The sequence below is a fragment of the Pelobates fuscus genome, chromosome 11 (assembly GCF_036172605.1).
Source record: "Pelobates fuscus isolate aPelFus1 chromosome 11, aPelFus1.pri, whole genome shotgun sequence".
Lineage (NCBI taxonomy): Eukaryota > Metazoa > Chordata > Amphibia > Anura > Pelobatidae > Pelobates > Pelobates fuscus.
Window position 1 is genome coordinate 36,619,882 of NC_086327.1, and position 18,231 is coordinate 36,638,112.

An 18,231-nucleotide genomic window follows, 5' to 3' on the forward strand; every position below is an offset into this window, starting at 1 on the left:
GTGATGTACCCAGGGTCTTGGGAGAAGGTCTTTCGTTTAGCTTTCAATAATTTGTGGGCCTGAACTATTTCTTTATCAGTCAGTTTGTCTCCTAGTTTGACTTGAGCGATAAGGTCAACTTGGGAGTCTCCCTCTAGCAAGTCAGGTAATGCGAGGCTGTCTAGATCCTCAGAAGCTGGGGCGCACACTGCAGTTACATCATCCTTCCTTTTTTTGTACTCTTTAAGCATATTAACGTGGAAGGAGCAGTTTACTCTCTCATCTGCACAGCTGGCTACCACATAGGTGGTATTGCAGATATGCTCCACCACCTTGTAGGGACCCTGCCATGCCGCCTGTAATTAATCATGTCAGACCGGTTTAATCTTTTGTCCAACACGGAAACTACGCAGTCGGGTACCCCGGTCATACCATACTTTCTGTCACCCCTTGTCAGCTTGGAGGTTCTCTTTTACCAACTTAGCCAACTGTTCCATGTGGTCACAGAGTTTTAGCACATTCCCCCATCCCAATGCACTGTGATGAGGTCCTCGTAATCTTCTCCCATATAATAGTCCAAAGCAGTTCCTGCGGTACCTCCCAATATGCACATAAGAAGTGCGGTAGGAGTCGCTCCCAGTCTCGGCAAGCAGTGTTCTGTTGAACCGCTCGCAGATATATATATATATATATATATATATATATATTTTTTTTTTTTTTTTTTCTGCCGGTTATAAGGAGAACTCAGAATGGATTTTACTGAGACTACCTAGAAATCCCAAAGCTGACCTAAAACGGATCAAGCAGTGTCTGTTCGGCTTTTTTTCCTTTTTCCTTTTTTTTTTAGAAATTGTTTATTTTAAAATTCTTGCAAATGTAACAATTGATACTTCAAAAATGTGTATAACATTGCTGCTTTAGTCATAATGTCTAGTACAAAGTTCACATTCAGTAACAGAAATACTTGTAGTCGACATAGAGGGGAAGTGAAGACCAAAAATAATAAGGGTGTTGATATTCAAATAGATTCGCTGGTAGTTCAAGGTCTCATATTATCTCCAGCTGGGTGTCACTATCGGTCTGTTTGACTGGTGTTCATGAAGTTACACTAGGGTTCCCAGGAGGTCATGTATATGTGGTATTTGCCGGTTAGTGAGAAGCTAATTTCCTCCATTGTTCTAATGCTTTCTACTCTCCGTACCCAGTCCCTAATGGTAGGTGGGGCTGTTTTTTTTTTTTTTTTTTTTTCCAGTGGAGGGTGATAAGCAGATTTGCTGCTTTGAGCAGATGTATGTCTAGGGTCCTAGTGTCCCTTGGTATGGAGGGAGGCAATATAAGATATAGGAGTGTTTAAGGTGGGTAGGGTATGGTGGTTCCCGTTATGAGGTGTATGAGACTGGAGATCCGTGACCAGAACTTTTGGTTCACCGTGCATGACCACCAGATGTGAGCCGTGTCCCCAATGGCCTCTAGTCATCTACAGCAGTTATTGGACGTGCCTGGGAATGCCCGTTTGAGTTTGGATGGGGTGTAGTGCCATCTAGCTATCTTCTTATAGTTACTTTCTTGTGTCGCTAAGCTGGTGGATGATTTTTGTGTCAGGAGGAATATTTGCTTCCAGTCATTATCTGCGAAAGATAAGTGCAGTTCTTGTTCCCAGTGTTTTTTGTAGAGTAGGTTGATTGGTTGGCTAGTGTCCTGTAGTAGGCATATGTGGTTTTGACCTGTTTCTTTTTGAGTGTGCATTGGGTGCACGTAAGTTCGAATTTGGTCAGTGCTCGGTGACCTTGTTGGGGGTATTTGTTGGTCCGCAAAAAGTGAATGAGTTGATCGTAGAGAAATTTTTGAAGGGTCGTGGGAGTTCCCTGCGGGTGTAGGGACGACAGGGGCCTAACTCCCTCATTGTCAAGGAGGTCTCGTGAAGGTAGGTATGCTGTGGTATGATATTCTCTGTATGCCGCTCCCGATTCACCAGGCTTGAAGAGCGGATTGTGAGTCAGTGGATATAGCGGTGATGGGTATGGTGATATGTCCGCCGCCAATGACTCATGTGTGACCACATTCTCAGTGTCGGAGTAATGGTCGGGTGTTGTTTGTGCATAAGGAAGGATTGGCCAGAGTTGTGCCATGGTATTGTGTGTATGGGGACACGGAAGATGTTATTCTCTACATCTACCCATTGTTTGGTCGTGTTCTTGCCTGTCCAGTCATAAATCCTGGCCAATAGTACTGCACTGTGGTATCGTTCCACATCTGGCAGCCCCAGACCCCCCTCCGTCTTTGATCTTGTGAGCAGCTGATAGGCTAGCCTGGGGCGTTTGTGGGACCAAATAAATGTCGTAAATAGTTTTTGTATGGCAGCAAAGAAGGTTGTGGGTAGAGTGATCGGGAGAACTTGCAGCAAGTATAATATTCTTGGGAGAATACTAATTTTCAGGATATTTATCCTGCAAAACCAGCTGAACTGCGAAGTGTGCCATTTAGTAAGATCTTTGGTTCTAGCTTGGATTAGCAGGGGGGTGGGGGGTGGTTTCATATAGTCGTGAGATAACGGATGGTAGTGCTACCCCCAGATATGTTATATGCTCTGTTCCCCAGGAGAATGGGAAGTTTGATTGTAGATGTGTTTTGGTCGAGTTTAGTACTTTCAGTGGGAGGAGTTCACATTTACCTAGAGTGGCATGAAAGGTGAACACTTTGCTATAGAGAGACATCTCCTCCAGTATATGAGGGAGTGAGGAGCTGGGTTCGGAGACCGTGAATAGCATGTCATCTGCAAATGCTGATATTTTGTGTTCTGCCCCTCCAAATTTGAAACCCTTGATGTTAGGATTTTCTCTAACTCCCTGGAGGAATGGCTCCAGGACCAGGACGAAACAAAGAGGGGTGCTATTGGAGATGGGTACTGGGAGTGAGAGTTGGCCGTTCACGAGTAGCCTAGCCGTTGGTCTGGAGTATATAGCTCCCATCCACCTTAGCCAGTTTGGGCCAAAGCCCATCTGTTCCAGGGTGGCAAGCATCAGGGACCAGTCCACCCTGTTGAAAGCCTTTTCGGCATCTCTGGAGAGTAACAGTGTCTGGGTGTTTGTGTGTTCAGAGTGATGCATGAGATTAATGAGTTTGGTGATATTATTTTTTAGCTTCTCGGCCTTGTATAAATCCAGCCTGGTCTGGGTGAATTAGCTCTGGGAGCTTGAGGCGTAGGCGGTTAGCTAGTGTTTTAGTGAACATTTTTTAAATCAATATTTTTAAGTGAGATAGGCCAATAACTCCCACATTGGGTCAAATCTTTACCTGGTTTGGGTAGAGTGCAATAGTGGCTTCCGATGCCTGTGGGGGTATGGAATTGTCTTTAAGTAGGGAGTTGAGTGCGTCTAGGAGTGGGGGTATGAGCTGGATGGAAAAGCTCTTGTAGTATTTGGCCGTGAAGACATCTGGGCCCGGGCTCTTTCCTAGTGGGAGGGAGTGTATCACTACTTCTAACTCCTCTTTAGTTGTGGGAGAGTCAAGTCTTTGTTGTACGTTGGGTGGGATTGTCTTGGCGATCCTTTGTTTGAGGAAGGCTCTTATGTCAGTAACATCTGGGGGGAGAGTCCCTCAAGTTGTAAAGTTTGTGGTAAAACTCCTGGAAGGCTAGCATGATGTCCGCCATCAGATTTGACTTGGTCCCTTGTGGAGTCTGTATGGATGAGATAAATGTGGTTTGTCTTTGTGTTTTTAGAGCTTGCGCTGATAGTCGTCCCCCTTTGCCCCCTTGGGTATAGTACCGGTGTCTGGTAAGAAGAAGACTTTTCTTGATTTGTGTTCCATTAAGGGTGGCTAGCTCTGAGCGTTTATCCAAAAGTGTTTTATATGTGGTGAGGTCTAGGTTGTTTTTGTCTGTGGATTCAAGTGTTTCAACAAACAACCGGGCACCTATTTTAACTAGCAAATTGTCCGGCAGAGGCATATCGAGCAGTATCAGAATCGGAAATGCATCTATACGAGAAGGTCAAGGAGAAATGAATGGTTCAATACAATATAACCCCGGAAACCTACCGGACAAACAAACAAACTAGAGGATTACGTTAAGGGCACAAAGACTACTATACCAAATGGGCATTTTGAAGCTCAGCCATGATATTCCCCTTGCAGGGCAATTAGGCATTTGGAAAGCGAATCATCGGATCATACAGGGATATAGCCAAACCTTTGATATGTGTCAGCGAGTAGAGAAAAAAGGTGAATACCCGAAAGCTAAATAAAAATCCGTACCCAGGGGGCGGAGCCTGACCGCCAAGCAGTACAGACGTGGGCACCACGAGCTCTCGCCTGACGGGCCAAATTTGGGTCAAACTCAACGGCTACACTGACCGCAGACTCACCGGGTTGTGCTACCCATGCTGGGAATGCACTGCGGAACCGAAGGACACCCCTCTGAAACCCGTCGAGGCAGGGAAACCGAAACGCCGAGTGCGGCCTACTAAAGTTGGAGCCGGGGAGAGACGGCCGCTCACCCCGACGCCAGACACACCAAGCGTCTCTACAGGTCTCCTACCCCCCCCCCCCCCCTCTGGACCGGTGGGGGTTATCCCGGTCCCCACTGGGGGAACAGACTGTGGCATCAATCACCACCCCAGCTATCTGAACGCAGCAGGCGACACGAGGCACTCCAACCTCACGGTGGTAGAGGTTGAACGGTGGTAGAGTGCCTGAGGGAGAGACGGGGTGACACAGTAAGGGAGCGGGTTGCACAGTGGTGTGAAAGTGAGGGAGGGGATTGCAACTGGTGGCCCCTGGTGTCTTTGATCCCTGGTGCTCCAGTAAGCTCTCTCTACAATTTGCCCTGAGAGACTGCACAGTCTGCAACTCCACCAGGTGTGAGCTGCAGATTGTGCAGTGCCTCACAATATCCAGAAGTCAGAGCATTGAAGTGGTATCCCGCGGCGACGGTCTGATTGGCCAGAGATCGCGAGACACTGCATAGTCAGCGGAGCTGCAGACTGTGCTGGCTTTCTGCTTCTCAGGACAGAGTGGAGGGACCTCGCAACCAGCAGCATACCGGGCAAGGTGTGGGGTCCTTGTACCTGACACAGTATGCCTGCCCGATGGCGAGTTAGGCCTTAGGCAGCCGCCTAAATCGCTGCTCAGTGCCGACTGCGGTCTCTCTCCCTCCAGTGCAGCATTTTCTATTTGAAGCTGGGAGGTAATGATAGTCAGTCACTTCCCAGCATCTCATGCTACAGGGATTCCGTTGGGCAATTAAACAGTGCTTACCGAGTCCCTCTGCAGCAATGCCCATCAGGTTTCTTTAAGTGTATGGGCTACCCAATGGGCAAATCACTACAGAACTCCAGTTTTGTTCTCGCTGGACCATAGGTTCCTGCAGAAAACCAATTGGAAAACGCTGTTTGAGTGTATACAGGCACATCTGGTGAGAAAGTGTATAATGTGTTGGCGCAATAAACAGGAAAAAAAGGCAAGTTACAAAAAAAATAAAATGCTTATGTCTTTAAGATCAAAACAGGCTTATCAGATTGTCTTTAATAAGCTCAACATGTCTGCAGACACTGAAATCATCATGCTGATATTTAGATGAAGCCTCAATGGTCTAAATTGTTCTTTACTGGCAAACACCAAATCAAAAAAAAAAAAAAAAAAAAAAAGGAGGATTTCCATGTATCCAAAAAGTAATGAACGTATGTGGACTAATGTAGATACTTTCTAAGGACAGGTATCTAATTCAGTCGGGGGTTGGCTGAACAAATGGATACAACTAAACCTTTAATAAGAATAAAGCTAAAGGGGTGGGATACCCCAAAAGAAGTCACCAATATCAAGACTTACACAAAATAAAGACAATTACAAAAATAAATCCGTACATATCCAATGTGCAATAAAGGGAAAAGCCTGCTAAATGTTCCAAAGTAAGCCTGCGCACATTCCCCATAACTAGTGGAAATGATAGAAAATAGGGTAGGTAGGCTAGATATTGCACACTAGCTGTTTTGAGGTATATATGTCAAAAAGACCTTTTAAAGTCTAGTAAAATACTAGCGTGAGCAAAAAGACGCTAGAACCACATACTAGGCTTCCATGAGTTGCAACATAGTAATAGACAGTATCAGGATGAAGTGAAACGTTGTTTCAATAGGCTATAACAAAAGAGAAAGAAACGGATACACTTATCGAGTGAAATCCCTGGCCATGTAGCCATTTGGTAAAGTATTAGGTATAAGATCTCCTACAGTAGCAGCTTTTATAATATCCCTAATGTGACTTCAAGCGCTACCCTGAATAAGAAGCCTGTCCCTAATCTACAGTTACTAGATATACAGCCGCCCAACGAATATCTTCTAAGATCAAGTCCGGTATCTAGGTAGACTTGAAAGTAATAGAGCGGAGCAAACTGAGCATTAGGTGGCTAAATCAGCATGTGAGTGATACAAGTGTCTAAAATGTGCAAACACGAGCAGCTCGAGATCTTCAGAGTTACAGGACAGCATGGAAAGGGTTAAGTGAAAGGAAAGCTACACGTTTGCGTGAGCTTGTGGTGGGCAGCAAGTAAGCTGTAGAGTTGATGCATGGGTGTGATGCCAGCTCTGAGAGAGACAGTGTGGGTGGCTCTTAAAAGAGCCTTTGTGTTAGCGGGTGGTCAGGGAGGCGGACATTTACTTGGCGCTGGTGTACTTTGTGACAGCCTTGGTGCCCTCAGACACGGCGTGCTTTGCCAGCTCTCCGGGTAGTAGCAGGCGCACGGCAGTCTGGATCTCCCGGGAGGTGATGGTGGAGCGCTTGTTGTAGTGAGCCAGGCGAGAAGCTTCTCCTGCGATGCGCTCAAAGATATCATTGACAAAGGAGTTCATGATCCCCATTGCCTTGGAGGAGATGCCGGTGTCGGGATGGACCTGCTTCAGCACCTTGTACACGTAGATGGCATAGCTCTCCTTCCTGCTCTTTCTACGCTTCTTGCCATCTTTCTTCTGAGTCTTGGTGACGGCTTTTTTGGAGCCTTTCTTGGGGGCTGGTGCGGACTTTGCTGGATCAAGCATGATTAACGCTGTTAGCTCGCGAGCGAATAGCAAGCTGCTTGCTCCGGCGGTTCTATTTATAGGCGGACCATGTAAATGAGGCCCTTCCGCTTCCCTTCCTGCGATTGGTTGCTAAAGTCAGATGACGTAAGGAAGCGGCTGTTTAACACTAGCTCCAGCAATAGATTGGTTCCCTGTATAACGTGTCTCTAATTGGCTGCTTGTAAAGTCATCCAATCACAGAGCACAGTGTGTTTATAAATAGCCTGTGGTAGGGGAGGAGTTTTCATCTTCTTGCATTCAATCAAGAACAAACATGTCTGGCCGCGGAAAGCAAGGTGGAAAGACCCGTGCAAAGGCGAAGACTCGCTCATCCCGAGCGGGACTTCAGTTCCCAGTCGGCAGAGTCCACCGTTTGCTGAGGAAGGGCAATTATGCAGAGCGTGTGGGAGCCGGTGCCCCCGTCTATCTGGCTGCAGTGCTGGAGTACCTGACCGCTGAGATTCTGGAGCTGGCAGGGAATGCCGCTAGAGACAACAAAAAGACCCGCATCATTCCCCGCCATCTCCAGCTCGCTGTCCGTAACGATGAAGAGCTCAACAAACTGCTGGGAGGAGTGACTATCGCCCAGGGAGGTGTCCTGCCTAACATCCAGGCTGTGCTGCTGCCCAAGAAGACCGAGAGCCACAAGCCCAAGAGCAAGTAAAGCGGACAGCTGCTGCACCTGCCTCCCTCACCTACCAAACACAAAGGCTCTTTTAAGAGCCACCCACGTTCTCCACAAAGAGCCGATTAATTGTTCTGCTGCGCGCAAACCGTTCCCTGTATCTACACACACACACACACACACACACACACACCACGCTGGCAGCTCATAAGCAAGCTAAAATATTAGGGCGCTTCTGTCACAGCACTGACTGAGTCCCATTTGCAGTCCATATCCTGTCCAACATTCCAGCTATAGAACTAGTTAAAATCAATGGCTGCCATGCATGTCTATGATAAACGCAGCAGCAAATTAATACCAATTGGGGCAAGTGTATATAGTGTACAGGTCCTCTTTTGTTAAGCGGGGCATCTCTACATGTCGCTCACTCTCAGGATTCCCCGCTGTCTGGAGGACATGCCGGGTGAAACCTACTATGAGCGTTCAAATCCTAGCGGCGCTACAGCTCTGTTGTCTGTGCTGCTGGATGAGTTAACGCAGCCTTAATAGCCTGGCCTCTCGGCTGAAAACATTGTTTCAATAAGTGGATGCTTTGTAACATTTCCTGCTGCTCTGTCTCCTGGAGCTCATTTGTTTGGCTACTGAGCGTCCTGTGAGTGAAAGCCCTTTATCAGACGTGGCTTCTATCCCATCGAAAGAAGCGGCCTTTCTGCATGTGTAAGAGGTCAATGTCCCATGCACCCCTCCCCCTCGATAAAGCCTATACAGCTATTAATAAGTATGTTGGGAGGAATACGTCCATTACTGCCCACTGCCATTCCTTTCAACTAGTAGCGTCTATAATAAATGCTGTCAGGACAGGAAGGGTCACTAAAGGCTTAGATCCCTTCTTTGGGCGCGTGGTCTCAATAGATGGAGGAGGGGGGAGGGGATGAAGCAGTTGATTTGAGCGGGCATTTTGAATGTGGGGGAGGGGATGAGAAGCAGTTGATTTGAGCGGGTATTTTGAAATGGTTTACTATTTGTTTTCAGCCAATCAGAACATACCACCCACTTGATGAACCAATGAAAACGCCGTATCGGCTATAAAGCCCAGGCTACAGCGAGCAGCGTTCATTCCCTTTCGTTTTGCTACAATGGCCAGAACTAAGCAGACAGCTCGTAAGTCGACCGGAGGCAAGGCTCCCCGCAAGCAGCTAGCCACCAAAGCTGCTAGAAAGAGCGCCCCAGCTACCGGGGGAGTGAAAAAGCCTCACCGTTACCGTCCAGGAACTGTGGCTCTCAGGGAGATCCGCCGTTATCAGAAGTCCACCGAGCTGCTCATCCGCAAGCTGCCCTTCCAGCGCCTTGTCCGTGAGATCGCTCAGGATTTCAAGACTGATCTGCGCTTCCAGAGCTCTGCTGTCATGGCTCTGCAAGAGGCTAGCGAGGCTTACCTGGTTGGTCTTTTTGAGGATACCAACTTGTGCGCCATCCACGCTAAGAGGGTCACAATCATGCCCAAAGACATCCAGCTGGCTCGTAGGATCCGAGGCGAACGTGCTTAAGTTGAAACCTGCTAACACAAAACACAAAGGCTCTTTTAAGAGCCACCAAATCTGCACTCGAACGAGCTCCAACACTTTCATAAAAACGTGTCTTTTAGCCTGTGACTTTGAGCGGGCTAGCTACGGAGCCCACACACTACAATGCTCAAATGTCCCCACATATCCCATTTTCACGTCAGGCAACGATGTAGCCATCATCTCTGCTGATCTATTTCACTGGCGATTTTACAATAACTTCACTATTTAGAATCCATCGTGTGGAGAGGCAGCAGGAAAAAGACTACTTTTTCGCTTAGAGGAGAATACATAGTTAACACAGGAGTGCATATGCAAAGCTAGTAACAATGTTTCTATTTAAGTGGCTGCAAGCATGTATTAAATGTAGGCAACAGTAACAATACACCAAAACCAGAGCTTTCTTGACAGTGTGTGTACGTACTTGCTCATATTTTTTTACATCCCCTACCATTAACAGAAGGCGGCTCCAAATCCTCCGATGGTTCAAAAATGCGGTCTACAAATACAGTGTTTAGCAACCTTTCCCGTCTAGATGTTTGGGAGCAGCCTCTACCACTATCTCCTTCTCGGTGTATCTATGTAGATAGCAGGCAATTTATCAGGTGTGGAAGGGGTTAAAGTGATTAGGTTCAGTCTTTTAGTGAAAAAGTGGGTGGCCCTGAAAAGGGCCTTTGGGTTAATGGGGTGTGCGGTAAAGTCAAGCCCGAGTTTTAACCTCCGAAGCCATAGAGAGTGCGGCCCTGGCGCTTAAGAGCATAAACTACGTCCATGGCGGTGACAGTCTTCCTCTTGGCATGCTCGGTGTAAGTGACGGCGTCCCGGATGACGTTCTCCAGGAATACCTTCAGCACCCCGCGAGTCTCCTCATAGATGAGGCCGGAAATACGCTTCACGCCTCCCCTGCGAGCAAGGCGACGAATTGCAGGCTTAGTAATGCCCTGGATGTTGTCACGAAGAACCTTCCTGTGACGCTTAGCGCCACCTTTTCCGAGACCCTTTCCTCCTTTGCCTCTGCCAGACATGGTTCTGCTCTTCTTTCTGCACGAACGATATGAGATGCTGTGCAAAGCTCTTCCTTATATACTCCTCGGACGGACCGTATGGGGACCTGCAGCAAAGGAGGCGGGCGTTTTAAACACGCCCCTTCACTTTTTTTTTTCCTCTCAATAATATGCTTAACCCTCTCCTTCCGTGCTCGAAATGGTTCTGGCTTTTAAAACCAAAGCTGTTTATGCTTCAAAAGATTTCACAATCGTGAAGTCTTTTGAAGTATAATCATTTTATCATGTCTTTAGTGTTTCTTTGATAGTCGGCTTAGCTACTGCACAAGGTATCATTTCTTGGGCTTTATCACTCTTTGAATATCGAAATAAGCGCCCGTTTCACACGTGGAGAGAGGACGAGGACAGTCCCTTTTATTATCACCATGTACAAAATCGCAATCCCTAAAATATGTTCTGCTTTATTATCTTACTGAAAAAGGCAATAACATTAAATCTAGTCTGGAAGGACACTGTGTGATATTCTATATATTATTTGCGTTTCTCACTAAAACTGGCCTTTCGCAATTTAATGAAGAAACACCCTCAGTATCTTAGAACGGAGGGAATTTCTGAGCCAAAAAAAATAAAAAATCAACGCTCAAGTGTAGCACTGGTATACGGGGACTTAGCCACACCGACAAGATACATTCCTGTGTAATCTTTTCGAGCACTAGATGCTGGGATTACAGGATTCATTAGGTTATTCCTGACTTTAGAATGAGGGATGGAGGGGGAACGGTATGTGTGACATGACACCAAAACAAACACGTTGCCATCACTGATATATAGCTCTGAAATGAGAATGTGGTGGCTCTTACAAGAGCCTTTGGGGTTTGGAAAATAAAATTAAATGCGAGCAAGGCTTATTTCTTTTTGGGAGCTGCCTTTTTAGCCTTTGCAGGACTCTTTGCGGCTTTGTGTTTGGCTGCTTTTTTGGCAGGGCTCTTCACGGTCTTCTTAGCCGGGCTTTTCACTACCTTCTTGGGCTTGGCGGCTTTGACTTTCTTCGGGCTTTTGGTGGCCTTTTTAGCGGAGGCGGACGGCTTTTTGGCCTTTTTCGGGCTCTTTGCAGCTACCTTCTTAGGTTTGGCTGGAGACTTGGTGGCTTTCTTCGGGGCAGGCTTCTTGACTTTAGCCGGTGCCTTTTTCTTGGTAGCCTTGTCCTTGCTCTCCGATTGCTTTTTGTTGAGCTTGAAGGAGCCGGAAGCTCCGCTTCCTTTGACCTGGACGAGAGTGCTTTTAGTCACCAAGCCCTTGAGAGCCAGCTTGAGGCGGCTGTTATTCTTTTCCACATCATAACCAGAAGCAGCCAAAGCCTTCTTCAGAGCTGCCAGGGACACTAGATGAGCAGGATCCTATCCAACCACTCACCAGTCTAAAACCTGAAAGTTGGTTCACCCCCAACCTTAAGGAAGTATCCAGCGTTGATCTATTCATCAAAATGACCACCAACGAAATTGAATCTCTACAGACCCCCACCAGACAGGACGACAACCTCACCACAGCAGAAAGAAAAGCCCTGTTCGAACTTAGTCACGATTCAAATCTGGTCATCAAAGCTTCTGACAAGGGTGGTAATATCGTCCTGCTAGACAAGAGTAGATACATCAAGATTTGTATGGAACATCTACAGGATACTCAGCATTATAGCCATCTTCCACATGACCCTACCACGGAATACTTGACTGAACTTAAAAACATCTTGGATACAGCAGAATCGGATGGCATTATCAGTAAGGATGAACACAGATTCATTATCCCAAATACGACTCCAACAATAGCCACGTTCTACTGTCTCCCTAAGATCCACAAGAACCCGGACAATCCTCCTGGTAGGCCAATCATTTCTGGGAATGGCTCTCTTACTGAGAGAAGCAGCCAATTTCTAGAAAAACTGTTACATCCCTTGGTGGTCACACTAAAATCACACCTGAAAGACACCAAACAAACACTGTTACTACTCGAGGATTTAGAAGTCCCCCCTTACTGTATGTTGGGTAGCCTGGACGTGGTAGCCCTGTACAACAATATTCCACACAACATTGGCATCTTAGCCACGTCCTACTTTCTAAAGAAAACTCCAGGATTTACATCGGCACAAAGTGATTTTATTATAGAACTACTGGAATTTGTATTAATGCACAACTTCTTTGTCTTCAATGGCCAACACTACCTGCAACTTAAGGGGACTGCTATGGGGACGGCGTGTGCTCCCAGCTACGCCAACCTATACTTAGGGTGGTGGGAGGAGACCATCTTGCCAACCGTCACCAAAGACCAGTATGACACATGTATCTACAGCTGGCATAGATACATTGATGACATACTGGTCTTTTGGTTAGGTTCTGTGGAAGAATTTCTCAATCTGGTAAGAGACCTGAACAATAATACCATAGGCCTCCAACTTACCCACGTGATTGACTCGGAACATCTGGTATTCCTAGACCTAAACATAAAAATCCTGGAAGATGGAAAAGTAGAAACTGAACTATTTAGAAAAGACACAGCAACCAATAGCCTGCTCCACTGGAGAAGCTATCACCCAATAAAGCTGAAGTCAGGCATACCTTTTGGCCAGTATCTGCGCGCAAGACGCAATTGCTCGACCGAAACAAGCTTCCTACTGGAAGCGAGTAAACTGAGTACTATGTTTAAGCAGAAAGGATATCCAAATAGAGTCTTAAAACGCGCCTTTCAACGAGCATTATCAATAGACAGAAGCGTAAGCATAAGAACCAATAAACCAAAGCTGGAAACAAAAATTACTCGTTGCATAGGCACCTGTGATCTATATTGGGACCAAGTAAGAAGTATATTGGCACACAACTGGCCGATACTCCAACATGACATAGACCTTGGTGAAAATATTGGCAGCTATCCTCAGATTACTGCACGTAGGGCAAAAAACCTGAGAGACGTTTTGGTCCATAGCCATACTGAACCAACCAGACCATCGCAATCCACATGGCTTACGCAGACTACTGGAACCTACCGCTGCGGACACTGCAAGGCATGCAAATACATTAAACCCACTAAAATCGTTACAAGCTCCATAACAAAAAAAGAATATAAAACTAAGGAGTTTATTAATTGTAGCTCGACGAGAGTAGTGTATTTGATCACGTGCAGCTGCAGTATCCAATATGTGGGAAAAACTTATCAACAACTGAAACGCAGGATATTACAACATATCTGCTCTATTACTAACCCAAACATCTCCACTCCAGTATCGAACCACGTCCGCAATTTTCATCAGGGTGACCCAACACACCTTACATTCCAGGCACTGGAAAGACTAACTTTAAACTCCAGAAAAGGGAACTTTAACAAAATTCTCCTGATGAAAGAGTCCAGATGGATCTATGCCTTAAAAACACTAACACCTGACGGTCTGAACGAAGAGTTCAATTTCACTCCTTTCATACACCAATGAACAACCTATAAGAAACTTTTGCCTTAAGCATAGAACATGACACACACGGGCACCATCCTTTGGAGGTCTATTCCACTAGAACCGGGCCAATATGTATATATACACAACTTGATCGGTCCATGCTTATACGAAATTTAACAGATTTTTTAGCCCATTCTCTCACCAGAGGTACAGTCTAGTGGGTAGCAGAATATGATATAATTACGCTGCAGCCCCATCAACATCGAGTTATAACTAAATACAGGCACCCATCAGGATGTCTGCCCCATGTACTGGCAATTTCAGCATATTCAACACTATTAGAATCCCTTGTTCCTATCATCAAACCCAGCGCTGAAGGGGTTAAGCGACTCCGCGAATAAGCCCCGCCCACTCACTCCGTCACTAATGACGGAATGAGAATTCACCTATCAGACGATGGTCCTTCTCACCCAATAGGAATCCTTTCCTCCATATTTAAACCAGACGCAGTGTACCGGCCGGTTCCCCTCTGACGAGCCAGGTCGGGCGAAACGCGCGCGTCAGGGTGTCCTCCAGTGCTTCTCCTATGATTTATTTTTTTTTTATTTTTTTTATTTTTATTTCGTTTTTGCGCATTGAGCATATTGAATTACAAACTGTGGTTAGACAATAGTCTTAAAAAGGAAAAATAACATTATCCATAATACATAAGACATATTACATAATACATAATACATAATACATAATACATAATACATAATACATAATGCATAATGCTTACATACACGTCGTTGGTAATACAATTGTGGTTGCTTGTGGTACAAAACCGATGCATTTGTTATTTCATTATATGGTGGGTGTACCCGTGGGATATCCTGGTCTAGGATTGAACCCTTTATATTTCTAGGTTAGTTTGAGCCCAACATAAAGGAGTTCCATGGGTATAAGATTGATTTATTTATATTAGATTTGCCTAAGGAGGACATCCTCAAATCCTCCATTCTGCGGATTGTTTCAATTTTCTGAAACCATTCTCTCCTTGATGGTCTCGTGTTGGTTTTCCAGAATCCTGCAACAACTAGTTTAGCTGCAGTCAGCAAATAAAAGATTAAGGAGTTTTTAAATTTAGATATCGACAAGGGAGTATGATAGAATAAGAGTGTCTCAGGACTAAAAGGTAAACGGATACCGCTTGTCAGTTCCGTGACTCTCTGCACTTCTCTCCAAAATCCCTCCACCTTACTATATTCCCACCAGATGTGTTTGTAGGTGCCCTTTACTGTTGTGCATCTCCAACAATGAGAAGACACGTTTGGGTCGAATTTGTTAATATCCACAGGAGTGGTGTACCATTGGGCCAGGAATTTGTAGTTTATTTCTTGTAGTGCTATGCTAGAGTGGGATTTCATCATTTTATTGAAGATCAGTGTCCATTGAGACTCTTCCACTGGGGAGAGGAACCATGTGTTATTTCGTATCGTGTACCATGGGAGATTACCATTAGTGTTTTTCTGTAACATGTGATAACATGTGGAAATTGTTTTCGTTCTAGGTGGAGAAGAACACATATTTTCAAAGCGAGTGGGCTCTCTAGGTTGCCATGTAAGGAGCCCTTCAGTAGACAGAAAATGTTTTATCTGGATGTATTGGAAAGTTTGTGTCAACGTGGGGTGTGTTAATTCTTGGAAAGTGTTTAGTGGTAGAACGCCACTTGATGACATCAGGTCTTGTAGCGTTAGGCCTCTATCCCTGGATTTAGGTATTATATTGGCCAGATATGGAAGCTCGTTTCCCAGGGGGAATTTTGGATTTTGTGATATTGGGTAAAACGGGGAAGGTGTTGGTGAAAAGTCAGGATATGTATATATCTTTTTCCACGTATGTAGAGTGGTCGATATTGTGGGTAAATCTCTAGCTAACCCTCCCTTGCTTCCCGATATAATCCAGGGGAGGGATTTCAGAGGAGTTTGTATTTGAGATTGTTCTATGTATACCCATGCTTTTGTATTGCCCTCTTTGGACCATTCCAGGATCCTTCCTAGGTGTACAGCCTTGTGATAGTTTTGTATGTTGGGGCAACACAGGCCTCCTCCCGTCTTAGGTTTGGTCAATAGGCTAAAAGCAATTCTCGGACGCCTGTGCGCCCAAATAAATGAGGTGAGCATAGATTGGATGGTTCTAAAGAAAATATTGGGGATATGTATTGGAATTGTGTTCAGAAGATATAGAATTCGTGGGAGGATGTTCATGGAGATAATGTTTATTCTCCCCATCCATCTGAAGTGCGGTCTGTCCCACCTATCCAGATCTTTTCGGATTGTTGTTATGAGATCGGGGAAGTTTTCTTTGTAAAGTGTTTTGTGTGTTTTGGTGATATTGATCCCTAGGTATCTAATAGAATGGGGGGCCCACTGAAACGGATAGATTTGTTTTAATTTCTCAACTTGATTTAGAGGCGTGTTGATGTTAAGAATCTCGCATTTGTCAGTGTTAATTTTGAAGTTGGAAAGTGAGCTGTATTCTTCCATTGTTTTTGTTAGGTGAGGTAGGCTAAGCAAGGGATTCTCAATCGTGAAAAGTAAGTCGTCAGCGAAAGCCGAGACTTTGTATTCTTGTTGTTGCACTTTAATACCTCTAATGTCTGAGAGGTGTCTGACTGCCTGAAGTAGGGGTTCTAGTGTTAATATAAAGAGCAGAGGGGACAGGGGGCACCCTTGTCGTGTCCCATTGCTTATGGTGAAGGGTTTGGAAAGTTGTCCATTAACTTTAAGTCTGGCTGTGGGTTTTGAGTAAATCGCTCTTATCCATTGAATCCATCTTTTGCCGAAACCTAGTGTCTCAAGTGTGTTGAACATAAATGTCCAGTTTACCCTGTCAAATGCCTTTTCGGCGTCTATTGACAGGAGTAGTGTTGGGTGTGGGTTATGTTTTGTAGCGTAGATTAAGTTTATGATTTTAGAGGTATTGTCCTTTGCCTCTCTGGCTGGGACAAAGCCTGCTTGGTCGGGGTGTATCAAATCCTGGAGAAAGGGCTTAAGTCTGGTCGCTAACATTTTTGTGAATAATTTTATATCCACGTTTATTAGGGATATTGGTCTGTAACTTGCACATTTTTCTATATCCTTTCCTGGCTTGGGTAATAGTGTAATGGTTGCCTCTAGAGCTTGGCTCGGAATATGTTCATGGTGAGGAATAGAATTTAATGCCTCAAGTAGGTGGGGGGTGAGTTCCTGTCGGAACATTTTGTAGTAGGAAGCCGAGAAACCATCAGGTCCTGGGCTTTTGTTATGCGGTGTTTGTTTGATTGCTATGTTGAGTTCTTCTGTTGTGAATGGTTCTTCTAGAGATTTTGTTGCTGCTAGAGGGAGGATTCTGTCAAATTTGTTTTCTAAATAGTGTTTAATATCGTTGGAGTTGTTTTTTTGTTCCTTTAAATTATATAGGGAGGTGTAATATTCATGGAAGGTGTCAGCTATATCTTCTGTCGTGTGGGCGTATGAATCGTCTGATCGCTTGATTTTAGGAATATACGTGAGTGTTTGTTTTTGTTTCAAGGCATTTGCCAGGAATTTTCCGCATCTATCCCCTTGGGCATAATGTAGCTGTTTAGTCCAAAGGATTGATCTTTTCGCGTTATCTTGTAGAAGAGATTTAAGATCAGTTCTCAGGGCCAGCAGTGTGCGGTAGGTTGCTTCTGTCATATCTGTTTTATGTGAGCTTTCTATTTGTGAAATTTGGTCTTGTAGGTCATCAATTTGTTTGTGTTTTTCCCGTTTGATTTGGGCACCCCATTTGATCAGTTCCCCCCTGACTACTGCTTTATGTGCTTCCCATTGTGTATATGCGGTAGTGTCTGAGGTTTTGTTTTCTTTGAAATAAAACTTTAGCACTTTGTTGATTGAATCTTTAACCTTTTTTGTTTGTAGTAAATTGGGGTTGAGTTTCCAGGTCCCTTTGGGGCGGGGGAGAGATGGTATGGTCAATGTGAGGTGTATTGGTGAGTGATCAGACCACGTCATCGGTCCAATGGATGTGTCAGAAACTAGGCTCAGATCTCTGTGTCCTACTAGAAAATAATCGATTCTGGAATAAGCTTTGTTGGGAATGGAATAGTAAGTATAATCCTTAGTTGTTGGGTGGAAGACCCTCCAACAGTCGGATAGTTGATGAGTCTTGATAATATGCTGCATTTGGATCCTAGATGCATTGAGATGTGTGCTCTGGGTGGAGGTACTGTCCTTTTTGGCGTCTAGGGAGACATTAAAGTCTCCCCCTATAATTAGTATACCGTTTGCAGGTTGTTTGATTTTTGCCATGATTTTTCTAAGCGTCCCGCACTGGTGTTTATTTGGGAGGTAAATGGCTACTAGTGTGACAAATTCTGTCCCTATGGTTCCTTGTAATATAATGTATCTCCCTGTGTCATCTGTTATGTGGGAGGAATAGGTGAAGGGGATGTGCTTGCCTATTAGTATAGCCACCCCTCTTGATTTGCTGAGATTATAGTTATTATAGTATATGTTGGGGAAGTTTGGATGTTTAAGTTTAGGAGCGTCAGGGCCCTTGAGATGTG

General features: G+C 45.1%; 1 protein-coding gene across 1 annotated transcript; it reads right to left on the reverse strand.

Moving 5' to 3' along the window:
* Positions 1 to 11,127: 11,127 nt before the first annotated feature.
* On the reverse strand, positions 11,128 to 11,701 carry LOC134576793 (histone H1-like). The gene is made up of 2 exons (XM_063435493.1): positions 11,647 to 11,701; positions 11,128 to 11,603 (listed from the first exon to the last, which is right to left on the reverse strand). Exons 1-2 carry the CDS (start codon positions 11,699 to 11,701, stop codon positions 11,128 to 11,130), a joined length of 531 nt encoding a protein of 176 aa, XP_063291563.1.
* Positions 11,702 to 18,231: the final 6,530 nt, after the last annotated feature.

Excerpts from the sequence above, each read along its gene's own strand:
- LOC134576793 (XM_063435493.1), bottom strand. The coding sequence starts at position 11,701 with ATGAATAGATCAACGCTGGATACTTCCTTAAGGTTGGGGGTGAACCAA. Across the intron at positions 11,604-11,646 it reads GGGGGTGAACCAACTTTCAG|TGTCCCTGGCAGCTCTGAAG; the intron begins GTTTTAGACTGG and ends CTGCTCATCTAG.